The 26723-nt window shown below is 46.9% G+C and overlaps 2 protein-coding genes across 4 annotated transcripts in view; both read right to left on the reverse strand.

Annotated features, from left to right (window-relative positions):
- Positions 1–1821, reverse strand: part of LRRN4 (leucine rich repeat neuronal 4) — a 10870-nt gene extending 9049 nt beyond the window's left edge. The window contains exons 1-2 of the mRNA XM_034641298.1: positions 1523–1821; positions 19–453 (exon numbers count right to left, since the gene is read on the reverse strand). Coding sequence (XP_034497189.1) covers positions 19–444 — 426 coding nt within the window. The 5' untranslated portion in view covers positions 445–453; positions 1523–1821. The remainder of the gene's footprint in view (positions 1–18; positions 454–1522) is intronic.
- A 16170-nt stretch (positions 1822–17991) lies between these two features.
- FERMT1 (fermitin family member 1) overlaps positions 17992–26723 on the reverse strand; it is a 47269-nt gene continuing 38537 nt past the window's right edge. For all 3 annotated transcript variants that reach the window (XM_034641057.1, XM_034641056.1, XM_034641058.1), the window contains 6 exons: positions 26396–26520; positions 25542–25648; positions 24098–24319; positions 23392–23516; positions 21965–22106; positions 17992–20293 (listed from right to left, as the gene is read on the reverse strand). In XM_034641057.1, the coding sequence (XP_034496948.1) occupies positions 20120–20293; positions 21965–22106; positions 23392–23516; positions 24098–24319; positions 25542–25648; positions 26396–26520 (895 nt within the window). In that variant the 3' untranslated portion in view covers positions 17992–20119. The remainder of the gene's footprint in view (positions 20294–21964; positions 22107–23391; positions 23517–24097; positions 24320–25541; positions 25649–26395; positions 26521–26723) is intronic.

Genomic DNA, 26723 nt, shown 5'->3' on the forward strand with positions numbered 1-26723 from the left:
CAGCGCGGGCCCCGCGCACGGCGGCAGCGCGGCCAGCAGGTTGTGGCTGAGGTCCAGCGTGTGCAGCGCGGCCGGCCCGCCGGGGCCCCAGCGCAGCGCATCGATGCGGTTGTGGCGCAGCGTCAGCACCTGCAGCCGCGCCAGGGGCGCGAGCTCGGCGGCGCTCAGGGCGCGCAGCAGGTTGTGGCTGCCGTCCAGGCTGCGCAGCGCGGGCGGCAGGCAGCCTGGCAGGCGCTCCAGGCTGCGGTTCGCGAGGCTCAAGGTCGAGCCTCCCTCGGCGGGCAGCCCCTCGCAGGGCGAGCCCGTGGCGTTGCCGGTGCCGCTCTCCCAGGGGTCCTGCCGAGTCAGCCGGAAAAGAAGGCCCCTCTCCTGGGGGGGCCCTGCCCAGGCCGGGCGCAGCGCCGTGGACAGCAGCAGCGGCAGCGGCAGCAGAGCCCACCACATGGTGCGTGGCTGGGGAGAGAACAGCGGGACAGCCCCTTCAATCCGCAGCAACCCCGGAACGAAGGGGAAATGTGCCCCTTACTCTCCCGCTCTGAGGAGAAGCATAGACCCTAGGTGTTTCCTGAAGGGCGGGGAGGGGGGTGGGGGGGACGTTCCTGCTCCCAGCCATGCCTTTCCCTCTAGATCACTTGCGGATTAGCATCCACGGGTGGCTTCTTGCAGAAAGCGTCCCTCATCTGTCCCCTCCGGCCTGAACCTCCAAGTAACCTCCTCCCTTGTCCCCACTGCTGAGCTTCTGGAGGGAAGAGACTGTGTCCTTTATTGCTGTAAACTTTCCCCAGGTGCACAGACGCGGCTCCTGAAACGTCTATTAATAATGAGCTAGTGAATGACCTCAGGCAGGACAAGCTCTGCTGGAATAGAAACATGGGGCTTCCGGAAGATTCTGTCAATTCCAACAAAACTCAGTTGCCTCAATTTTTCCCCTTAGACCTGCCCAGCCACAGTTGAGTCCGATTTGCATTTGACCTGGTTTGCAGGTCATATTTTAAAATGAGTTCTGAGGGCTGAACTTTCTCTTCAGGGGGCTTTCTTGAGAGGGCCCTCAGGGTTGCCTTTTGGGAAGAAAAGAGCCCCCCAGAAAGCTGTGAGACTTGGAAACCTGGAATCCAGCATTTCCTGGTCACAGGCTGGTTCCAACAAAAGCCAGGGCCCCTGAGGTCAGCCCGGCCCTGGAGGGGTGGCCGAAGGCTCTAGGTATGGAGTTTCTAGAGTCCCCTGAATTTCTTAGGGCAGCTGGGAGATCAGGTAGGGGTAGATCACAAAGCCATGGGCTAGTCTGGGAGCTGCAAAGCTACTTCCAACCAGGCCTGGCCTTGAGGTCCCTGCTTCCTGTGGGCCCATCTCTGCAGGTGTGTATTTCTCTACCCCACTGTCTCTGCTGACCACCAGGTTTCTGAGCAAGCACCCAGGCTCCAGGGGAAGAGCTTCTCTCTTGCTAGTTGGGGGTCAAGGCAATGAGAAGGATCCTGGAAACTGAGGCCAGGAGTCCAGGCGTCTGGCAATATGTCATACTCACCCCAAGCTGTCCTTTTGGAGTGTGGCAACCCCTGGATGGGCCTTTGCCGTCCTCTATCTTATAGGTTCCAGAGCTCCGTGACTTAGTGGCTCAACTCTGAATTCCAGAGGGAGGTCTGTTTCCTAGGTATCCCTGCTCCCGGCCCCACCCACCGAGAGGGCCTGAGATACTCCAGTCCCTGCAGCCCCTCCTTCCCCACCAAGACCTTGTGGTCCTTAGGCAACACTCTCACTGCCTGTTTCCTTCCTCCCCTGCTCTGGGACTGGGCCTAGGCCTGCCTCTTTCTAGGCCTGGCACCTCCATCCCGCCCTCCCCCGTCTTTACCTCTCCCTGCACTGCCTTTCCAGGGCCTGACAAAGGGAGGGAGTCAGCTCCCCCTGGCCAAGGAGAGTCCTGAGGGCTAATGGGTGCAGTGAGGGAGAGGCGGCACTGTCACGTCCCAGGAATCTGATCCTCCTACCGGGAGGTTCCCACTGCCTGGGATGGTTGAAGGCTGCTTGATGAGCTGGTATGAGGAGGAAGCTCCCTTTCCCAAAGGAGGAAGGCACTCCAGTCCAGAGGAAGGCTTGCAGAGTTTTAGAGGAAAAAGTGGCGGGAGAGTGGGTCCACAGAAGAGTCTGGGAGCAGGGGCAGGCTCAAACTGTCAGGAGTTAGTTGGACAGATAGGTAGTCAGGGCCAGGGTCATCAACAAGAAAATATGGAGTCAGGACAGCTAAAAGAAAACAGCATTAACATCCCATTTTGCAGCCTTTGCAGAAATGACTTCTGTCCTAAAATAAGACAATCACGAGGCATTTATCCCTGTCACGGGCAAGCGACAATTAAGACATAAGCCCCCAGATGTCAGCAAAAAAAAAAAAACCCATCAGCAGGTGAGCATGAACCAATAGGTAGACAGGTACGTGACCAAAACCCTGATTGGCACAACTCAGCGCACCCTGATTGCTTAGGATAGTTCCACAAAACAGCTCATAAAAACCCCTCAACTTAGAAACACCAAGGGCAACCTGCTTGGGCCCCCCTCCCTCTCTGGGAGCTTTATATTGCTCAGTAAGCTTTGCTTTGCTGCCCACCACTCTGCATCTGGTCTACCCCTTCATTCTTCGGAGCGGCCTGACCAAGAACCATAGGCAGAGAAATCCTGCAACAAAACCAGATCCAGGAGTTCCCAGGAATGGTTAGATTGGTTTCTCTGGGAACCAGTTTGGTGACAGCGTGACTATGTGTCTCTCTGTTTATCTTGCGAAGATAAAGAGGGCGGAAATGCAGAAAGAACATTGCTGCCCCATGGCTGGGGCTATTGATGCCGCCTACCAAGAGCCCCAGGTCTCCCCAAAGCTGCACTGATGTTAAATGTGCTTTGTTTAGAGCAGACAGAGCCCTCCTCCCCCAGAGTTCCATGACTGGTCATTTTGTCTGAGAGCCTTTGATCTGCATCTCCCACCCCCATCCCCTTCCCGCCACTGCCAGGGGTTAATCATCCCCAGCATTGTGTATACAGACAAGGACCAGAACTTCATGGATCTTTCCTCCTGTCAGTCCTTATCTGGGCAGCCCTGAGGAACCCCAGGACACCTCGGAACTGGCATGTTGTGTTAATTGGATAATTGCAAGTCCCACTGGGATCTTCTTTGAGGCCTTCTCTACCCAAAGCCTCAAAATAACAGCCTAAGTGCCGGCCTGGGACCTTGCTGCTCAGCATTCCTTCATCTGCCCTAGGTGGGGGCAGGGAGAGGCGTGTTCTGTACAGCCCTGTCTGGGGCAATGCAGTCACCGTCCAGAAAGCCCAGGGCCCAGGCCCCAGAGCCCCTCCCTGCCAACCTCCTCTTAGAGTTAATCCAGCCAGGTCTACCCTCTAGGCCAGCAGGGGTTTGGGGAGTACAGGCGGGGCTCTCAGATGAGAGGGGTCAAATCTACTGAAACAGAGCCCTGAAGAGGAAGGAAGCTGGCCCCCCAGGGAAGCCTATAAAGAGGATCCCAGGGAGCAATGTTGGGTGCTCGTCTGCACACCAGTGGGGCAAGGGGGCTGAGAAACCCCACTGAGGTCATTTCCCTGCACTTGCCCAGAGCCCCAGGCCTTCTGAGCCGATGTCTTGTCCCCGCTGCTTGCTGGCTAGCTCACCAGGCCTGGCCTGGGCAGGATGACCCGATGGCTGAGCTCGGCCATCTGGTTTGCTCTTGTCATAGCCAACCCAAGCAAGACACACCCTTGGTGGGCTGCCCAGTTGGGCTTTTGAGTTGGGGAGGCTGGTGGTAGACCTTCAAGGCAGAGCTTGCTTACTGGTTTTGCCCAGGTGGCTGGTTAGCTTTGCCCCAGTGGGGACACTTAGTTTGTCGGCACTGCCACCTTTTTAAAATCGAATGTCTACTATAGTCAGAGCCTAACGCCATATGCATGTACTATTATTCCCATTGTACAGATTGGGAAGTCGAGGTTCACAGGGGCTGCCTAGGTTCTGGAGCACACAACTAGCTAGTCTGTCTGGCTTAACCGTGCCTTTTACTGCCTCCCACAGGCCTCAGCATTTGACCATGTAATACTCCCTATAAGCACAAGAGAACATTTTCCAAATATTTAGATAGACCCAAAACATGCAAGCAGCCGGGACGGTTGGGAAATTTCTTTTCATAGTTGAGCAGCTCATTTTCAGAAGGAATAGAGCCAACTTCTTGCACCCCTGACGGCCAGGACAGAGGCGGACACCTGGACAGGGACACTGGGCTCCTCTCAGGAAGCCCCTGGCCTTCTTCTTCAACCCCTTCTCTTCCAGCACCTCTGGGAGGTCGGGAAAAGGTAACCGAAGTGTTTGTCCCCTCTGGACAAGGATGCTAAGGCCCCACAACAAAGCCCTGCAACCAACAACTTTGCCATGCCACGCCAAATGCCACGCCATGTCCTGTTCTCTGTCACTTTACCCAGATGGTTCCCTCTGCCGAGATGCTCTCTGCCTTGACCACCTGACTCTCCATTTAAACTCACTCTTCCATACCTTAAGAGTTGACCTTGAGGGGCGCCTGAGTGGCTCAGTCAGTTAAGCGTCTGCCTTTGGCTCAGGTCATGATCCCAGGGTCCTGGGATCAAGCCCCACATGGGGCTCTCTGCTCAGCAGGGAGCCTGCTTCTCCCTTTCCCTCAGCCTGCCGCTCCCCCTGCTTGTGCTCTCTCTCACTATCAAATAAATAAATAAATACAATCTTAAGAAAAAAAGAAAAGAGTTGACCTTGAGATGAGGACTTGGGTGCAGGTAGTTTGGGAAGCGCCCCTGAGGAACACAGAGAGGGGGGAGGAAGTGAGACAGGGAAGGGAAGGCACTGCGGCTGTGTTAATGACCGGGACCCCCTGAGAGACTGGGTGAAGCACATCTCAGGATGAAGTGGTGAGGAATTGGGGGTATTTACCCACCGGCTTCTGCTTCTTGTTGACTTGAGGCTTCTTCCTGTGGCTTTAACTCCCTGACACTCCTGGCTTGTCCTGAGCATGGATTGAGCAGCTCTGATACGGGTGGGCATCGGGTGGGCATCGACAGCACCAGCAACCCTTCAAGATTTGCCCAGGCAGGCCCTCCCTTGGTGTTCTCTCCCAGGTGCCCCAGGCTAACCGCCATCAGGTGGATTAGCAAGGCTTCTCCTTAATACATACATTAAACTTCCTGAGAACGGGGCCACGTTGTTGTTCTCAGTAGCCCTGGGGCTGAACGTGACACTCGGGAGAAACGTTCAACAAATGAGTGGGAAGAGTACTCGGCGAGTCACAACGTCCTCTGCAGTGCCCGGGAGTGGATGGGGCGGGACTCAAAACGGTAAACATGGAATTCCCAGGCCCCCCAGCATCTCAGCATCGAAAGAGCTCAGGGGAGGGTGGACAGGAGGTATGGGGGCTGCGGGTGGGGGTGGATGTGGAAGGAGAGATTTGAGTCACAAAGAAATTTCCAGCCCTGATTCCCAACACTCTCATGGATTTGGGGAGGAAAGATGTCATGGAAGTAGATCACAAGGTCAGAGTGTTAGTAAAACCAAAGCCTGCAGGGGGAAAAAAAAAAAGAGCCAGAAATTAATTATACACTTGGCCACACTTGTTTTCTGGACTTAGATCAAAATCCGACTTGTGGATTCTTGGCCTTAAAAGTGCCTCTACAACCTGTCTGGTTCCACCCTTCTCTGCCCACTTTCGAGGGAGAAAACTGGGCCCTACGGGGGGAAATTGGCTTGTCCGAGGTCACAGGGGTGAATCCCAGTAATCTAGTGAGAAGGAAGGGTGACCTGATTCTCATTATTCTATTCTGGGCTCTGGGCTCATTTGCATAGTGGACCAGGTCTCACCTGCCCTGGCATCAGCATTGTGGGTCTTTCCCCACAGGTATGGCTAAGTGAACACACCTGACAAGCATCAGGGCCCTGGACAGAGTTTCTGGGGGTTCTGGCTCCTGATCCCCCCCTTCTATCCCCAGAACTCCAGAAATAAATACCCCTAATATAGGTTGCCCCTGAGATCCAGAATTAGTGCTTCCCCAGGGGTCCTGTCCAGCCCTATTCACAGTTGCAACAGCCTGGGATGGTCCGAGGGGGGCTGGCCTGGGCGGCAGGTGACTGTTCAGCCAGCTGCCCTTGCCCTGCTTTCCAGATGCCAGACAGCTCTGCTGAGGGTTCTTCCCCTAAGTGCTGGAGCCGGAATGTACAAGCCGGAGGCTGCATTCTTCTCTGACAGCTGAGATAAGCTGGAGAAATGGGAGGGGGGTTGAGGGAGGAGTCGGTACCAGGTTGTCAAGTCTCCGGGCAGCCAGCTCTCAGGGAATGGTATGCAGAGAAGAGGCCTTCAAGGTGGTGGGGACCAAGATGTCTGAGTGGACTGCGCTGACGTAGCCGACCTGCCTGTGAGGAAGTGATCTTCAGGGAATGAATAGCCATGGGTTGAGACTCGTGTTATTTTCCTATCGAGGCCGTCCCTCAGTAGCAGTCAAGTTTTTAGCATCACGGTTTGTAGAATGCTTAGAATTTTAAAAAATACCATGTGAGATTCTGTGAAAATCTATAATGGGTAAGATTCTAACTGAAATGAGAGGTCAGACTTTAATCTGCCACTTTTTCTGGGATGTAGGAAGTGGGACAAGACAGTACGTGGGCTTTTTTATAAAGCACATTCTGGAACTTATTACAATGTGAGGCAGCACATGAGTGGAAAGGTCCTGAAACTGGGACAAGATGTTGGGTTGGCATTTTAACGCTGCTACGTTTTAAGTTGGGTACAATATCTGTATTCTTCAGCTTCTGTCTCCTATTTTTCATCTATAAAGTCAACAAAGCACACACATCCTTTACCTACTGCGCATGCCCCAGGTGCCCAGTATATGACGTGGGGACTCAGAGATGGACAAGACCTGGACTATGCCCTTCATGCAGTTCCCCGTCTAGAAGGGGTGGAAGACAGAGAAGAGTCACCAACAGTGTGAGTGTGCTATCTTGTCACAAGGGTCTGAAATGCAAAGCTCTGTTAGGCTAGGGCAGGTGTCTAGCTTGTTCTCTGCTGAATCTCAGCATCTGGCAGTCCCTGCCTACGTGTGTTTTTAAGAAATACTTGCTGAGTGAATGAGTGTTCATGAACTGTGTCCACCCCTTCTTTGGTGTCTGATCTGTTATATTTCCTTCTTCGGGATTTTCCACAGAGCAGTGGTGGTTTGCCTGTATATTTATTTCGATTTTTAGTATGTTAAAGAAAATCCTTCCCAAAGCAGAAGCATGCAAGTTGCACAAACAAGACAGTGATTTAGAATCTTCAAGAGCTTGGATGTTGTTTATTTCCCGTTACCACAGCGACTTGCACACACAGTAAGACTTTGTTGAAAGGAAAGACGCATGCGATCCAGTAAGCATATGAGAGTGTGCTACTTACCACGGAAATGCAAATTCAAGCCCCCATGAAATACAACTCCGCACCCACCAGAAGGGTCAGATTTAAAAAGACTGACAGTAATAAGTTTTGGGAAGGATGTGGAGCACTGGAACCCTTATACACTGCTGGTGGGAGTGTCAAATGGTACAACTACTTTGGAAACTGGCAGCTTTGATGACTGCTAAGCAGACATCTATGTAAGGACCCAGCAGATGCGCTCCTTATACTCAAGGGAAATGAGCATGTATCGCCTCCAAAAGAATGTTTGTAACAACTTTATTCATAGAAGCCCCAAACTGAAGATCACCCAAAAGGCTATAAATAGGAAAATGAGTGCATAATTATGGTACAGGAGGGTATAGTCATACAGTGGGCTACGACACAGTCACAGAACAACAGTAACCCAGATGAGACTCACAGACACTGTGTTCAACAGCAGAAGCCAGGCACGAGAGTACATACTGTATGGTCCCATTTATGTGAAGTTCAAGAACAGGCAAAACTACTCCATGGTCAGACTAGTGGTGATTTTGGAAGAGCATCCCAAGTGCATGGCCCAGTCGGTGTGAATTGGAGGTATGACAAGACATGGTGTGTTGAGGGAACGGGCAGTTCAATATAGCAGGAGGCTAGCGGGGACCGGTGGAGGAGTGTAGGGAGAAGACATTGGAAATGTTATTTGGGGTCATTTTGTAAAAGGCCCTGTGGTGGTCTTTAGAGCTATTTGCTACATATGTCAGCTTTTCTCCCTCTGGTCACTCAGTAAGATTGTGCTTCCTGGCCCCTGTGGTTGGAAGTTTCCATATTTTGTTCTGGCCAATGAGTGGTAACAGGAAGCTGTGTGTGTCACTTCCAGACAATGCACTTAACTGCTGGTGTGAGACCCTCCAGGGCTCTCTCTTCCCCTCTGGCTTTGGCAGTATTTGGGAAGGCGGCTGCTATATCAGCCTGGGTCCCTGGGAAGACCGGAGCTCCCCTGATGCTGCTGTGCCTGTATTGGGGAATAGACAAGAAGTAAGTAAGTGAATAAGATAATTACAGATTGCCGTTAAGAATCATAAATGAAATCAGCAGGCTGATGTGATAGAAAGGAACTGGGGAGGAAAATGGGGGGTGGTCATGGGGAAGGATTGCTTCCTTTGCACTGAGGCCTGGGAATGAGAGGGAGCTGACATGTAAAGGGCCATGGAAGTAATGTTCCAGGGAACAGCATGAGCAAAGATGCAGAAGCAGGAAAGAGCCTGCTGTGTGTGAATCACAGAGAGCACATCTTTGTGGCTGGAGGATAGCGGGAGATGGGAGAGGCGCGCAGGGATGTGATTATGCAAGTAGGTTGAGTTGAATGTCGGTCGAGTTGCTTTGTCTGTTGTAGGCAAGAGCAAAGCTAGACTGCGCCATGAGGGGGGTGTTGAAAGTGTCTACGGAGGAGGAGATGATGCTGGTTCAGGAGTGATGACAGTGAAAATCCAAATAAGTGATCACAGTTGAAATATGTTGTGAAAGTGGAATCCACAAGACTTGTTAATGAATTGGAAGGGAGGTGCGGTAGGCTGAATCATGGCCCTCAGAGATACACGACTCTCAATTCCTGGAACCTGTAGGTATTACTAATACAGCAAAAGGAATTTGCATATGAGATTAAGGAGGGATCTTGAGAGGGGGAGATTATCCTGGATGATCTGGATGGGCACCGAATGGACTCACAGGTGTCTTTATAAGATGGAGGCAGAGGGAGAGTTTACTACAGAGAAGAAGGCCATGTGGAGACTGAGGGAAGATGCTATGCTACTGGCTTTGAAGATAGAGGAAGGGGTCTAGGAATGTGAGGAATGCAGTGCGGAAGCTGGAAAGGAAGGGACAGGGATTGTCCCCAACCCTCCCCGAGTTAGTATGGTCCTTCTGGCACTTTGTAGTTGGCTCCGGGAAACTGATTTCAGAATTCTCACCTCCAGAACTCTGAGAGAATAAGTGCGTAGGTTGTTGGTGTTTTTATTGTGGTGAAATACACATAACAACACGTATTATTTTAACGACTCCTTACGTGTACTATTCAGGGGCATTAAATGCATTCATAATGTTGTGTAAGCATCACTGTTATCTATGCTTGAAACATTTTCATCATCGCAACAAAAACTCTACCCATTAAATAATAACTCCCCTCTCCCCCTCCTCAACTCCTGGTAACCTCTTTTCTACTTTCTGTCTCTATATTCGTCTAGATACTTACTATCAGTGGAATTGTGTGATATTTGTCTTGTGTTGGGCTTATTTCACGAGGCATGATGTTTATGCCAAGGTCCAACACGCTGTAGCATTTATCAAAGTTTTATTCCTTTTATGGCCGAATAATATTGTATGTTGTTTCAAGCCACCAAATTTGTGGTGATTAGTTATAGTAGCCATAGGAAACGGATACGTGCGGGATGAGAGAGAAGATACCAAGGATGATCTCTAGGCTCTTGGAGCTGAGGACTGGATGGATCGAGATGCTATTTACTGGGAAAGAGAAGTCTAATAGAGCAACAGATTTGGGGTAGGAAAATCACAGGCTCTGTCTTGTTCATATTAAGTTTGAGATGTCTGTTGGACCTACGGAGATGCTGAGGGAGATAATAGGACATCCACCTGTGGAATTCTGGGGAGAGGTCAGAGCTAGACAATTACATTTGGGAGGCATCACCATATAGATGGTGCTTAAAGCCCGCACACTGGTTGAGGCTACCTAAGGCACGTGTGTAGAGAGAGAAGAGAAGAGGACCAAGCCAACATTTGAAGGTGGAGCCGAGGAAGAGGAATCAGCCTAGCAGGCTGAGAAGGAGCAGCCAGGGAGGTGGGAGAAAAATCAGGAAAATTTGGAATCATGAGAGTTGAGAGAGAACAATGTTTCATTAAGGAGGGCACAACCAGCCAGGTTTTGACAGACTGAGTAGTGGAGGACATTTATGACCTGAACAAGTGTAGGCTTTAGTAGGGGGAGAGACAGAAGCCAGAGAGGAGTGAATTAAGGGCATGAGAAAGTATGTATTAGTCTTCTTAACTATTTGGAGAACTTTTGATGTGAGTGGGAGCAGAAAATGGGGCAAAATAGAGTTTGAACCTTTTATAAGGTGGAAATACTGTTGTAGCTATCTATGGCTACCCAGTAAGTACCCCCAAAACTTAGAGGCTCAAAGCAACAGTTATTATAGTCTATTCCATGATTTTTGAGGATCAGGAATTTGGTCACAGTGTGGCTGGTTGATTCTTTTGTTCCACATGCATTGACTGGAGTCACTGGTAGTATTTAGCTGTTGAATGCGCTGGTTTTGAGGCTTCAGGATGACTTTACTCATGGGTCTGGCACCTGGGTGGGGCTGACAAAGGACTGGGCTCTGCTGAGACTGTCAATTGGAGTGCCTACGTGTGGCCTCCCTAGCATGGTGGCCTCAGGGCTCCAAGAGGGAGTATCCTGTGAACAAAACAGGAGCTACATGGCCTTTTATGACCTACAGTTAGAAGTCACATAGCATTACCTTTGCTGTACTTTATTGGCCAATCTAGCCACAAGCTTACTCAGATTTAAGGGGAGGGGACATAGATCCCATCTCTCGGTGGGAGGACACTCAGAGAATGTGTAGCTATGTTTTAAAAGCCCCACAGATCAAGAACATGTTTGCAGTCTACATGGGAATGTACAAAGAGATAGGGAGAGGTGAACGATGCCAAAGAGAGAAGAAAAACTGCAGGAATCAAGTCCTTTGGAGGTCATGAGGGGACAATACTCAGAAGGCTGGGGATTGGGCGCTTTTCCAACTAGGGCAGGAGGAAAGAAAGACATTGTGAGGACAGATGAAGAGTGAAAAGATGAGGCCCTTCCCATCTGATGACATCACATGCTCAATAATGTACAGGTCATTATATTACAAATCATCAGCCAAGGGAAGGTGTTGAGGCGGGTTGAGAAGAAAAGAAGGTACAAAATGGTAATTTCAGAGACTTGGAATGTTAAGTATTCTTTTGAAAGGCAGATTTTAACAGTGATGGCTTTTTGTCATCATGGAAAATAGTATAGATTGTGTACATGATTTTTAGTCCTTAATAATATATTAATAACAAAATTACTTTTTGGTTAATATTAATTATGCCAAGTATTTATGGAACCTATTTGAGATACACTAAATACTAGGAAGTTGCTGACCAACTTAGGAATGAGCCACATGATATTATATTTCCATTTTGTTGCTGGAGGAACTAGCATTAATTTCATAAAGTAGCATTAATTTCATAAAGTAAGTCTGAGAAAGAACCCACGATTAGAACTCTGAGATCGTTTCCTTTTTTAGGAGAATCGAGAATGTGGAAAATACCTGTTTATTTCACTTGAAGAGGATATTTGAGTCATCAACTCCTGAGAGTGATTTAAAAAAAATCATCTGGCAAGGGTTGGTGTTGAGCAAAGTTACATGGCAGATGATGTCACTTTGCCAATGATGCTTTCAAGTGTTGAAAGTATATTTGTAATTCTTGCTCTGAAATTGCTTTCAGAATGAGTTTTTCTCTCTCTCTCACACACACACACACACACACTAATCAGTTACTTTTGTTTGTTAAATTGTTCACCAAAATATGTTATTAGTCACAATCTCCTAATTCACCTTATTTTGTCTTGGCTATTTCCAAAAATTGAACCCCTATGATAGTAATGAAGGTTCATCAACAGTAAGGATAACTCAAATAAGGCGAACAAGGCTTTGCTGAAAATTTCCAAAGGGGAGTTCTGAGGATGTTTGGAGCAGCACCATTGGAAAGGTTCACACACATACTTCATAGAATCACAGTGTGATTGAGAGATTGAGATCTTAAGGAGAGATTGAGATCTTGAGGAGAGAGATTGAGAGATTGAGATCTTAAGGTCCTCCAAACCAAACTTTTTAGCTGTGCCCACTGACATGGCCTCTCTGTTATCCTTTATATTTATTTACCAGTTGGATTTCCATCCACTGTAGGCCAGGGTTGACCCTCTTTTCCATTACTCTATAAATTCACTTCTTTACTGTTCACCACAATCAGGAATAGATTCAGTGGCAAGTTACAGAAAACTCACTTAACAGTGGCTTAAACATATCTGTTTATTTTTCTTATATAACAGAGTCCAGAATTAGGCAGCTGTTGGTATCCCTTCAGCTGCTCCAGGATGACACAGACTTTTTAGGCTCTCCCATGTTGAGTGCATTTCCTTTATCCTTAAGCTTGTTGCCTTCTGGTTGCAAGATGATGGCTGTACCTCCAGGCATCGTATCCAAACATTCAAGGCAGGTAGAACGAAGAAGGTGGAGGTGAAGCCAGCTGCTTCTCCCTTCTCTCAGGATAGAAAAAGTTTCCCCAGAAATCTCCACAGCATGCTTCCCCTTAGGCCTCATTGGTTAGAACTGATTACATGGCCACCCCTACCTGCGCAGGAAACTAAGAAGTTGGGGAATAGGATTGTCACGATTGGTGTAGACCATTAAGACCCATCGCTGGGGCTGGATACATTGGCTCAGCCAAAATCAGGTTCTGTGAGCAAGGAAGAAGGGAAAATTGTTTTGGTAGGTAAATAATAGTGTTGGCCACAATCGCAGTGTGCTGATTTTACTTCTGAAACGGCTCTTAGTTCTCCCTACCTCTTTCCACTGGCTGAGCTCTGATCCTCAGGGTCTTTTATTTTGGCTATCGGAGGCAGCCTCTGAACGACCCATCAACTTCTGGTATGACTGTCCTCCATCCATTCTCCATCAGCTGCCAGACTTACGCTTCGAAAATGCAAGTCTGATTATGGCACCCCACGGATAAGAACCTTCACTGGCTCTCTCTCTCTACTAATGGCCTCTCTTCCAAGCTTGACCTTATTCCTCTCCTTCTCCCTACTTGGAAAACTCCTACTCACCCCTCAAGACCAAGTCTAAATGTCCCTTTCTCTGGGAAATCCTTCCTTCTTTGCTCTTGACTCTAACAAAACTACTCCCTTCCTTTTGTTCTCATATATCTTTTTTTAAAAAGATTTTATTCATTCATTTGAGAGAGAGAGAGAGCACATGCAGGGAGAGTGGGAGAGGAAGAAGGAAGCTCCCAGGTGAGCAGAGAGCCTGATGTGGCGCTTGATCCTGGGACCCTGAGATCATGACCTGAGCCGAAGGCAGATGCTTAATGGACTGAGTCACCCAGGCACCCCTCTCATATATCTTTTTAGCGTATCAAGAATAATGCCTGTTCTATAACATTGCAGAGTTATTTGCTCAGATGTCTGTCTCTTGCTAGATCGTATTATCCTTAGCAGCTAGCATAGTACCTAGCACAGAGCAGGTGCGTATGCAGAGGGAGCTACTTGTTTCCTGACATCTATTCTCACCCTCTTTATCAGTAAAGGAACTCTGATTTTTAGTTGAGCCCATAGTGACTTTGAATAAAGACCAAATATTTCAACCTCCCTTGTAGTTCATTGAAACCATGTGACATAATGCCTAGAGCTAAAACAGCCATGTTGGGTCATGAGATGACTTTGTGAATAGAAGTTGTGTGTAGGGGATGGGAAAGATGAAAGGACATGGGTCCTTGACATGGTATATAATCTTTTATTGGCCTAGGCTTGCCTTTGGAATTTCCGGTGGAAGAGAGAAAGACCTATCTTGTTTGAGCCACTATTATTTTCAGTTTTCTGTCACTTGTAGCTAAGCAATTTTAACTGGTAGAAATATATATATATTTATAATCATATATATTTATATTTTATATATTTAACATATATATAATTATATATAATCATTAAATATATAAAATATAATTATATATAAATATAATTATAATATATATTATATAATTATATATGATTTATATAATATGATATGTAACTAGTACATAAATATACAGTAAATGTAATAAATTATATCAACTATATATTATATAAGCTATATAGCTCCCTCTGCCATAATATAACATATATGTGTGTGTTTGTGTATACATGTGTTTTTATTTTTATTATCTATTCTTTTAAAATGTTTTATTTATTTATTTGAGGGAGAGAGAGGCAGAGACAGTGACAGAAATTGCGAGAGAGAGCACGAGCAAGAAGGAGAGGGAGAAGCAGACGCCCCACTGAGCAGGAAGCCCGACACGGGGCTCGATCCCGGGACGCCAGGATCATGACCTGAGCCAAAGGCAGATACTTAACTGACTGAGCTGCCCAGGCATCCCTGTATATGCGTTTTGAACTGAAGTGGTTGAAATACAGTTGGCTGAAACCTAGCATGGCTTGACAACTGTAGGCCCATAGTCAATATTAGGTTCTCTGATATATCAGCTATGTCTTCCTATATGTTAAGATATGTGACTGCTAGGCAGGGCATGCCTCCCACATCCCTGTGGTCTCACAGCTGACTGAGTATGCCTGTGTACACTACCTATCCCCAAGCACGTCAGCATTTGTAGCCACTTGTCCTAGAATGAGCTTTGCTTAGCTTATAAGGAATGGATGATTCAACCGCTTCTTGCCAAGTGTTTGGCGGCCCATTTGCTCTTCTGAAGTCTACCTGCTTCAAAGAACCATTTATAAAGGGAGGAAAAGGTCAGAATAAAAACATTTCACTCAGCCTCTAAAATCAGAGCTCAGTCCCTGAGGGAAAGCCGCCTCTCTCTGGTGGAACTGGCATTAATCACTTATACGCAATGGCAGGACCAGGGCCAACCATTGGTGGGAATGGGGGTGGAGGGGGTTGTCTCGGGTCACAGGTTGGTGTTTTTTCTGCTGGGAAGAAGGTAGAACTCTTTCCCACCCTCCTGAATGCCACCTTTGACACAGATTTGCAATCAAATGTCATATTGGACAAGTGGGCCAGCAGTTGGGGTCTGAAGATTAATTAGAAGAAATTTTCACTATTTTGACCTTTGAAACCTGGTATATTGTAAATGAAGGACAAAATGTCTGTGGAGTTTTGTAGGCCTTACCCAAATATGTTGGCCGGGGGGGAAGGGGTGGAAATCCCCTCAGTGGAATTATCAGAAATAAAGACAGTCTAGGGCTCTTGGCTCAAGAGGCCTTGCCATTCACACGGGATTATCTTTAACACATAACACATAACTCTTTAGCACAGCTCAAGTCAGAAGGTCTGGGTTCAATTGTCTTCCCCCCACACACTCTCGCTGGGTGACCTTGACAAGCTACTTGACTTCTCTGTCCCCAGATCTGGTGTGTGCTGGAGCTGGCTTGTCCCTGTCAGAGGCCTGGGTGTTTCCATGTCTTCCCAATTGTGTTCACTGATGCCACACTGGCTATGGTGGGAGTTTTTACACCAGGGAAATCGGCGAATCAGGTCTCCCCCTGCTGACCCTTACAGAGTATTAAACATTTGCCAGCAACTGCTTCATGTTTCCTAATGTGTACAATGAGGCTGACCACACCTGTGGCACCCAGAGGTTGAACTGAAAGGACTCATGGGAAGCACAAGTGAGAGCCCTTAATACAGGTTGGTATTCTAATTCCTTTAGCCATGTAATAATAGCCCTATTATTGTTGAGAAAATTCTTTGGGGGCAGGTGCAGAAGCAAGATTTGACTTGCTCTCACAATGGTTGGTACAACCATTTAGCCTCCTGGTATCTGTTTTGCCCCTGGGGCTCATTTGACTGTCATGGCATCCAGTCAACCTGCTCTGAAATTCGAGTTCTAGAACTATGTGTCCCGACTCAGATAATGGGCCAGTGGTGGCAGAGTGTTGCCAGAGTTTTGGAAGAAAAGCATGTGCATGGTGCATAGGAGTGGGGGATGTACTTCAACCTGATTGTGGGGCAAATGGACCCCACCCAAAGAATGCTGGAGTACAAAGGGCTGTACGAAAGCACAAGATCCAAACGCTTGTTCTACAGATGAGGAGACCTATACTCTCAGATGGGGGCTTGGATTTTCCTCTGCTATTGTTGTTCCAGTTGCCTTTTTATTTTTATTTTTTTAAGATTTTATTTACTTGAGAGAGAGAGAGAATACAACTGGGGGGAAGCAGAGGGAGAGGGAGAAGCAGACTCCCTGCTGAGCAGGGTTCAATCCCAAGGCCCCGGTGTTAATGACCTGAGCAGAAGGCAGATGCTTAACTGACTGAGCCACCCGGGCACCCCTTCCTTTTTTTTTTAAATTAATTAATTAGCGAGAGAGCGTGCTCGTGCACATGTGGTGGAGGAGGGGCAGAGGGGGAGGGGGAGAGAGAGAATCCCAAGCAGACTCTACACTGAGCATGGGACCTGATGGGGGCTTAATCCCGCAACCCTAAGAACATGACCTGAGCTGAAACCAAGAGTTGGATGCTTAACCGACTGAGTCACCCAGGTCCCCTTCCAGTGTCCTTTTTGACCAGGCTAATGCAATCGCTGTCTTGAAGAGATAGCTGCATCCCCATGTTCACTGCAGCATTATTCACAATAGCCAAGATAGATAAGGAAACAACCTGCCTAGTGATGGGCAAATGGATAAAGATAAAATATATATGTATATGTACACAATGAAATACTATTCAGCCATAAAGAAGAGGGAAATCCTGCCATTTGCAACAACATGGATGGACCCTGAGGGCATTATTCTAAGTGAAATAAGTCAGGCAGAAAAAGACAAATACTGTATAATCTTACTTATATGTGAAATCTAAAAGAAACAAACTCCTAGAAAAGAATAGATTGATGGTTGCCAGACGTGGGAGATAGAGGGTGGAGGAAATGGAAGAAGGTAGGAGAAAAAAAAAAGGAAGAAAATATCTTAAAAGAGGAAGCATCATATTTCATATTAGAAGTTTTAAGCTGCCTTTGGGCAGGATCATAGCCCCATAATTGTATTCAGCCAGCACTTAAATAGTTATTATTTTTTTTTGCTCAGTGAATCTGTCATGTATTAGTCAATTTCTAGGAATATGAAATGACTTAATAGATGTCATACTAAAATACAAAACAAAAACCAGTATACGAGATGGTATAAAGGCTGGAAAGCCACAACCCAAAATGCCAGGAATGTGTGTCTTTGGATAGTGTTAGTAAGCCAAACCTGGCTTTGAATTCTGGTTCTGCTGCTTACTGGTGGTGTGATCTTGGACAAGTGCTTCACCTTCTGAGCCTGTTTTTGCCTTTGTGAAATGAGAAGGCAAATCATTCCTGGCCCCCAATGGATTGATGTGAGAATTGTATGAAGGGACATCTATAAACTGCACGTCACTATCTGTTACGGCCCCTTTACCACTAAATCAAAGGACTATTCTAGACATTTGTCCATCGAATCAGAGGCTCTCTGATGCTCCCCCCACCTGTGGGTATTTCTTTGCTCTCTGGTGCTTTTTCTAAAAGGTAGACCTGGGGAAAAGAGCTCATGATGTCAGGAAATCTAGAGACCTTCAATGGGAAAGGAGTTGAAGCCAACGGTTAAGGGAGGTTTCTAAGTCAATCTCACTGGGAAGAATGAGCTCGGATCTTGGAATTGTGAGGGAAAGTATGCCTTAAACCTGAAAGTTGCATCCTGTTTCATGGGGGAGAAAATATTCACCTTTTTAGAGACAGCAGAGTGGACAGGACACAACCAGACCACACTCAAATCCATATAAAGCTTTTAATTAAAAAAGTCCTATAAAATAATAATAAATGCAGATTTCCCCATCTAGTGTAGATAGGAAAGTATATGAGGCCGAAAGGTACACATTAATTTAAAATTTCATCACAGGAAGTCAGATGACCTTTTGCACCCAATGTGAAAAAAAGTCCTTAAGTTGCTCTTTGGAATAGCAGCATTTAAGGTTTTCTCGTCACACTTGTTTATTCCTTTGGGATGGGGTAGTGGAGATGGGGAAGAAACGTTCCCTGGAAAGTTTGGTTGAAACCAGTTAATTCTTTTGACAAAGTGTTTTCATGGAAATGTCAGAACCATGAAAAGCTAAGGAAGAGGGTCACACTGAAGGTCTAGCTTTGGTTAAATGATGCAGAACGGTACTGGGCAGCAGATGGGTAAGATGTGGCTTTGAGGAGCATTATTTTCACGTAGGGCCTGACATACTCTTAAAGACCTGACTTAGGTTCTAAAATAATAGAGCGCAAGATGACACAGAAATGACCACCACCAAGCTGAACAGTAAAGCTCAGCACTCGTTTCTACACAAAACATTTCAAACCAAGGTCTTTATGATGTGGACCAAGAGCTTCCAAGTGCCCAAGCCACCTCCAAGCTTTAAGCTAGGGCTCGGAAGTTCACCTGGTGAACTGGGGGGGGAGGAGGTTCATGAAACTTCTCCTCTAAGAAGAGGCTGAAAGAGGAATTTCCAGTAACAGCTTCCAGCTCAGGGCCTGGGGTTGCCTCGACAAGGCTGTCCTAATGTGGCTCCTAGAGTTGTGGAGATCTCTCTTCTCAAAAGAAAGCGATGGTGATGTTCTGGGCCATCTGAGCTCTGGCCAGGCCCCCAGAGTTTTGCATCCTAAAAGAATTTCAACAAGGAAACGCAGCCTCTGCTTTACCCTTGCAGTTCTGTGACAGCAGAACATTTATCAAAACATAATTAAACACCTTCTGATAGTTCCCCCTACCCCGGATATCCCTTTCCTTCTCAAAACCCACACCTCCCAATGCTGACAAACCAAAACAGAAAGTGACAGCTGAGGCAGCGATGACCTGGCTCAGGTCCATGTCTTGAGGCAGAGATGACAGAGCAGAAAGCAGAGAAACGTAAGTCTGTTATCGGCTCCTGATTTACAAACTGGACACAGAAGCCAGTGGGGAGGCCATAGGCCCTTGAACTTGGTGGTCTTTGAGAATGCGCTTGTCCTTCTCTCCCTGACCAGCTGGGAGGCAGTCCCCATGGGAAACCCGGATGTGGGGAGGTGGTTTTTATAAACAGAACTGGAGCCATCTTCCTCAGCCCCAGCTCAGAGGAGCAGCTGTTGAGACCCGCAGCTAGGTTGAGGAATGGGTTTCCCTGGACCTCTGTGTCAGCCCTGTCATCGAGAAACACTTTGGCTGAGGGATCCCTAGGGATGGAACAGGACTTGCAGGTGGCAGAAGTAACCTGAGAGGACCAATGTCCGAGACCAGATGGGTCAGTAGTCACCTCTGCAGAAGTCACTGTGAACTGATGACCTTGAAGGTCACTGCTCTGACCCCTTGTCACCAACTAGTACCAGGGAGCTCCACCTCTCCCCTCCCCACCCCCAGGCCTTGACCTATAGGGAAAACGTCTATGGGTATGTGGGCATTCCCTCTGCCATTTTCACAGGATGGGAGCTCAAAGTGGTTCTGTTAGGAAAGACAAATTACTTTTTATATCTGAGTTATGGAATAAAATCTGTCCTTGGCTACCTGTGCTTTCGACCTTTCTGTCTCTTGCTGACTTAACGATGAAGCGGAGAAGCACACCGGTGACTTCTAGCCACAGACTTGCACAACCGTGGCTACATGCTGGGCCATAGTGTCATCGTTGAGTACTAGCCTGTCTCCCTCCCACCCATTTTACAGAAAAGGCAACTGAGGCCTCTTCATCACTGCGAGGACAGGGCGAAGAAAGGAAAAGGACACGCTGGGCAGTGTGTCTGAAATGAGATGAGAACCCTCATCTGAGTGACCAGTGGGGAAGTATGGCTTGTCCGTCAGTCTGCAGCGAACACACTGTGAGAGCCAAGGATCCCATCTGTCCAGGGAGGACCATCCTTGGCTCACTCTCTGTGTGTAGGCAGGTCAGCTTGGCTTCATTCCTGACCACCCGTCAGCTTGTGGAACAGGTCCTCGTCAAGAGTCTCATTCTGGTCCTTAGATCGAGTGGACAAGAAAATGTAGCCACCGATGTATTCATGCACGATCTTGCAGTCCGCACTCAGGCAGGTGAACGCAATGGAGACGTTCTGGTCAAATTCGATTGCCACCTGGAAGAGGAAGGCACAGGTAAGTTTAAACTCTGACAGGGAAAATGGGGAAAAAACTGCTTTGTGTTGGCCCCAGAGCTGAGGACTGCTTAGGTGGCTTACAGATGATTTCCCTCCCCCTTCTCCCCCCAAAATCCACAAAAAACCCAATCAAACAACAACAAAAAAACCCCAATCACCACGTCTCCTAAATGCTTACAGAATCTTTGCTCTCTGTGCGCCCTCTTGTGGTAGCAACTTTGCCACACACCTGGCAAAACATTCCAACTTCCAAGGCACATAGATTTTTTGGGTCACTCTTGTTTCCATATAAGAACTTCCTAAGTACTCCCTCTGTCAAGGGGCAGGGTGCTTTGCAGACTTTTTAATGGAGAATAAAAGGGCTCACCTGAATTTTCCTACATCCAACAGCCCCGCACCCCTTCCTAGCTGAAAGTCATAAACTCTAAACACCAGAAGAAACAAACGTCACTGGTTCTCAACCTTGGCTGCCCCTTGGAATCGCCAGTGGACCTTCACAAATTGCTACCAGGCTCCCACTCCCAGAGACTGCGATTTGATGGGTCCAGGGTGTGGCCTGGGCAGTGGTGTGTTTGAGCTCCCAGGGGACCCTAACATGTAAAAAGGGTTTAGAGCTGCTGCCTTAGAGGTCACCTAATCTCAAACTTTTATTCTATAAATGAGTGAATAGCCCTGCCAAGAGGAATTCATGGTTCTTTAAAAAAAAAAAAAAAAAGGTGTGTGGGTGCCTGGGTGGCTCAGTCGGTTGACTGGCTGCCTTCAGCTCAGATCATGTTCCCAGGTCCTGGGATTGAGTCCCGCCTCGGGCTTCCTGCTCAGTGAGGAGTCTGCTTCTCCCTCTCCCTCTGCTGCTCCCCCTGCTTCTGCTCTCACTCACACACACTCTCTCTCAAATAAATACATAAAATCTTTAAAAAAAATTAAAAAATTAAAATTGGAAAAAAGGGTGGGTCTCCTCCCATCCTTCTCGTGGAGATGGCTTCTACTGGAAAAATGAAAAAACGAAGGAGGAAAGATTCTATGTTGGCAACACCAGGATGTTTTAAATCCGCTGGATGCTAAGGTGTCTCTGACTTGATCGAGAATTTCCCATGCTATAGCCCTGGCTTGAACTTAGCTCCCGGGGTGCAACTACTGATGGGAGACAGAGGGTCTGGGGGCTCCTAACCGAGGAGGCCAAGCTTTTCTCAGTCATCCCTGCTCATATCACTTCCTTCTCAGTTTTTCCCTTTGGGGACTGGAATGCTCTTCAGGTGGGCGGCTGAGCCTCTGAGCCCTCTGCCAGTTAGACCTCTTGGCAGCCAAGCAGATGAAACGTTTTTGGATTCATTTCGCAATTTCTGCAAAGCAGTTATCAGTGTCTCTGTAATCCTATGCTGAATTGACGGAGACTAATCAAAATACTCAGCAATTTTAGAATCTGTATGGAAAGTCCAGAGGGAGACTAAGCCAGCTTGTGGTGTTAATTCAAAACCATTTGGACTGTGCTTGTTAGTAAACGGCCCAGAGCTGCGTGTGATTATTTTAGCGGACAATTAGCACACACTTATGGTTTCTGAGTTCTAAAAATATGAACGGAGTAATCTACAATTCTGATGGAACACACATGTACAGCCTCAACACTGAATGTACCAAGAACTGCTACCGTACCTGCCGGATTTCCCAGTTTACGTTCCACTGTTTCATATTTGTGAATCTCCATGTTGTAATTGGAATCCCAGTGGCTGCATCGATTCTAATCAATCTATTATATGAAACTCCCAGAATATCATCTTTCTTGCTTCCTTTAAATCTAAAAAGAAATTAATATGAATTAAAAGAAGTAACTGCTTCCTATAATATGATGTTCATTCATACACAACTTCTAAAAGAGAATAGGAACATTTCTAAATGATATCCAAAGAATGGACAGTGAGGGATTACCTGTTCTACAGAAGGGCATTTTTATTGTGATAGGAAGAGAATATGAAGAAAGGAGAGACTTGAGGCTGTCCTGCAGACATCCTTTATGTGAAATTGACATCAGAGGAAAGCAAAGTAAGAGAGGGTCAAGTCAATGATTTTAAAATAAACTGTGTTGGCCAGGCACCCTTCTAGGCACAGGGAATACATTAGTGACCTAATTGGATAGACAATGTCTGACTTCATGAAGCTTGTATTCTGCGGGTGGGGGGACGGGGTCATGAGTAAGTGAAATATAGATGGCAGATAAGATCATGAAGGAAAATAAAGCATAGAAGGGGGTTAGGGAATACTGGCAATGAGGTGGTTACAGTTTTTAAAAGACAGTAGGGAAGATAGCAGCGAGAGAGGACATTTGATTAAAGATGTTTGTGAGGGAATGAGCCACATGGGCTTCTGGGGAAAGAGTACTGTAGGAAGAGGGCACAGCCAGTGCAAGGCTGCAGCTTTCTTTTTGTTCTTTTTTTGGGGGGCATGCTCAAGGACCTGCCAGGAGGCCAGTATGGCTGGGCACAGTGAAGGAGGGGCAGAGGATGTGAAATCCCAGAGCTAAGGTCTTATAGGGCCATTGTAAGGATTTGGCTTATACACCGAGTGAGCTAGAAGGCCTTCAGATGGTTCTGGGCAGATGCCTGCTATGGTTTGAATCAGATCTTAAAAGGAGCACTCTAGCGGACAACTTGAAAACTTAAGGGGAACAAGGGGAGAAGCAGGGAGCCCAGGTACGTACTGTGAAGAGAAGGTATGGAAATTGTTGTGAACAGCCAACGTGTGTGGGCCATTTGTGAGAGGACAGTATTTTTTTTTTTTTTAAGATTTTATTTATTTATTTGAGAGAGAGAGAGAGCACAAGCTGCAGGGAGGAGCAGAGCGAGAGGGAGAAGCAGGCTCCCCATTGAGCAGGGAGCCCAATGTGGGACTCGATCCCAGGACCCTGGGATCATGACCTGAGCCGAAGGCAGGTGCTTAACCGACTGAGCCACCCAGGTGCCCAGGAGGACAGTATTCTAAAATTAAAAAGAGTTCTATATTCTAGACTGAGAATAAACTGGGCTCCAAGAAAGGCACTTAGAAACAAACAGGAAGTGAGAGAGGCAAGTGAACACCGTAATCACCTGACAAGGTAGTAGGTGAGGCCAAATTCAGGTAGAGATTGCCATGCCTGGATGAACCGCAGCTTGGCTTCGACTAGCGGCATCTGGGCCACGTTCTGGTGGGCTTCTAGAATCCGGGCTGCCAGCTAAGCAGAAGTGGAAAACAATGAGCCGCCCTTAGCATACACTTACTGTTCTGTAATCATCCCTTTAGCTCAGATCCCCAGTGAGAAAAATAAATGCCAGGCCCAACTGCAACTCTACAAAGACAATTCATTCCCGTTCATTCATCCTCTGTTCCTCTCTGTAAAACACGTCAGTCACTGGGGAGAAGAAGGAACAACATCAGCCAGCACATAAACTCTAAGGTTCATGGAGATGGAGAGTTCTGGGTCCCTCTTTTTGGGATCTGAATGGTGTCCGTGGACAATGATTCCTCTTGTATCAGTTGATCTGTGTAACTTTAAACCCCTCTAATGCAAGCATACTTTAAACTTTTAATTTGTGGGGACTAAATAACTTTAATGAAATCTGGGAATACCTCTATGTTCAGTTAGCAGTAGTCAGCTCTAACAAAAGGAACAATAATTTCTTAACATCATCTAACACCAAAAATCCCCATCAGCCGATGTTTCATGATGATGGCCTCGATCATTTTATTTCCTCATATTACCCCAGAAAATACAGAGTTTACTGCAAACAGTCACACCCACAAGATTAGCAGTACCTGCTTTGACTTGTGTTTTTTTGCACACCGAGGTGACACGAAACATTCAGGGTTCATGTCCATGGTTTCAAGATTGGAAGCCACCTGAGATGCCGAGTTCCGGTTTTTCATCCTCAGAAATGAAAGGATGTTGAGGACCTCTGGCTGATAGGAGCTGTCTGCCATGGTTTTGCCCTTTGATGCCAGGATGCAGGCAGCCATCCACTGGGCATACTGATTCTCCTGCAGCAAACATCAGAGGGCTGAGACACACATTCAAGTGCAAAGCCACCCTGCTGGGAACAGAACAGGATGTGGGCTGGGCTTTCATCTCTACAATACACAAAATTGTCACCCACCGAGCAAGGAACGATGTGAAGTGTCACATGTTCTGAGTGACTGTCAATCACCTAATTCAACACCCAACAAGAGCTCTTGAGTCCCGTGTTGAGTTTCTCTACACTAAGGGGCTAGAGAATAGGAATGTCAGTTGTGATCCATTCCATGCAGAGAACTTTGCATTGAAAGATGAACCAAGGACACCTGAGCACCATGGAGGACAGACAGGTGAAAACCCAAGCTACCTGACAGCCTTCCTTGATACCTATTTCCATTTTCATATCATGTCTGATCTCTGTGACAGAAGGAAAGGAGGAAAAAGATCATGAACTGATTTCCCATATTATGTCTACTCTGGCCCATCCTTAGTAAAGATTCTCATCCCAAGGGAGGAATCAGGTCCACCGATGGGCTCTGAACCAGTCAGTGGTGGCCTCTATTACTCTTGAATGTTGGTGTTTATTTTTTTTTTAACCTCAGGGAGCCAACAGGCATGGTCCTAGCAGCTGAGGGGATGCGGTTAAAGAGGAATTCTTCAGGGGCAACAACTGATGTGGTGCACTGAATTACTGGCCTCAGTCTTCATCCTCCTGGTATCCACACTTTCTGCCATGTAATTTGACAGTCTGTCTCATTGGAGCCAGAGTGTGATTTCCCACCTCTTGACTTTGAACCCCACCATGGACTTGCTTTAGCCAATGGAATGTGGGTGGAAATAACAGTGTACAACTTGCTGGCCCGAGCTTTCGGAGGTCTGCCATGTTTGTCATGCCTCTCTTGCCTTTCTGCCATCGCTGCAAGCAGAAGCTCCTCAGGCAGCCTGGCACCCATAATAAATACAGTGAGCTTAACTTCCAGCCAGGAGCCAAGCCTAGCCAGACCTACCGCTAGACGCAGATCTGTCTAGATGACGCGAGGCTGGATCACCCGAGCCCCAGCCTACTCGCCGATGTTTCAGAGGCAAGTGTTTATTGGTATATGTCATTTGATTTTGTGGTTGTTTGTTACAAAGCAATAACTGACTGATGAGTGCTCTGATTGGAAAAAAAAAAAAACCATCTCAGCTGCTTTGTCCTTAGGCTTAGGGAAGGTAAAGGGACTTAGCATTTTTTTTGGATTTACTTACATGGTCACATCTCAGATACACTTCATTCATACCATCGGCAACAGGGATTAGTAACTTGATTCCAAATTTTCTCCCTGCTACATTGACATCTGGCACAACTTCACAGCCTGAATGATAAAAGGCAGGGACAAAACTGAGTTCAAAGAAATCTGTTATATAAACCAGACATGCATCTAAAAGAAACACTTTGAACAGAAGCCCTTCAGATTTGAAAAACTGAGGAGCAAGTGGACAACATTAATTAAAGGGTAACTAAATTAGACTCATGAACAACTCACATGGATAACAAAAAATATCTTCTGTTATGATTTTCTTAAATATGTCATCGATTCATTTTCCAGGTCGATTTGGCTATGCTAAGTCATAGTAACATGGAGTTATGAATATGAACTTTTAAATAAACCAAAGTAGAGGGAATTCTCTTACTGTCACAATGATAAGGGTACTGAGTGCACTGGTTAATTAAATATTTCAGTTAATGGAGTTGCCAGTATGCTCCCAGCCACTTTCAGAAATTAGAACAGAAACTAAAGTGACACTGAATTGAACATAACCGTTGTGGAATTTAGAAAGCTTTTCAGGACACTACAATGCTTCATGTACTACATGGATGACACCAATTACCACCACTTCCTAGACTTGGACACACAGGGGAAGAAGGGACAGCAGACTGCAAATAATCACCTTTATTGCACCATGTTGCAGGCCCATGCTCCGTGGGGAAGAGGGGCTACAGGCAGGCTGCCCTAGAGAGGCTCCTCTGGAAGTAAGCCCTGCTTCGTTGGGGGGTGGGGGGGGGTTGGCTTTCACAGCTGGGTCATGAGAAGCCATACCCAGATGTGGGACCCTCTTACCTCTAAGATTTAGTTTTTCTACTGGTTCTCCTTGCTCAAGTTCCTTATTTTTAAAGTAGGCTATAGATGTGTCTTTAAAGATGAACCAATATTGTTTGAAAGCCTTTAATATTAGCTTCTTGGGCCTGCAAATTAAAGTAAAGTAAGCATTGTAACAGCCATCCAGAAATGTAGGGACACATCGCAAATTTCAAGTGGCCCAGATGGTCTGGAAAACCTGTTCAAACAATATACTCTCTATCGTAGACACCAATTTTCCCATTGCTAACTCGTTTCTAAAAACTGAAAATGGGGTTTTGGACAGGAGACGTAGAAGGTAAGGCAGAAT

This window comes from Ailuropoda melanoleuca, chromosome 13 (assembly GCF_002007445.2).
Source record: "Ailuropoda melanoleuca isolate Jingjing chromosome 13, ASM200744v2, whole genome shotgun sequence".
Taxonomy (NCBI): Eukaryota; Metazoa; Chordata; class Mammalia; order Carnivora; family Ursidae; genus Ailuropoda; species Ailuropoda melanoleuca.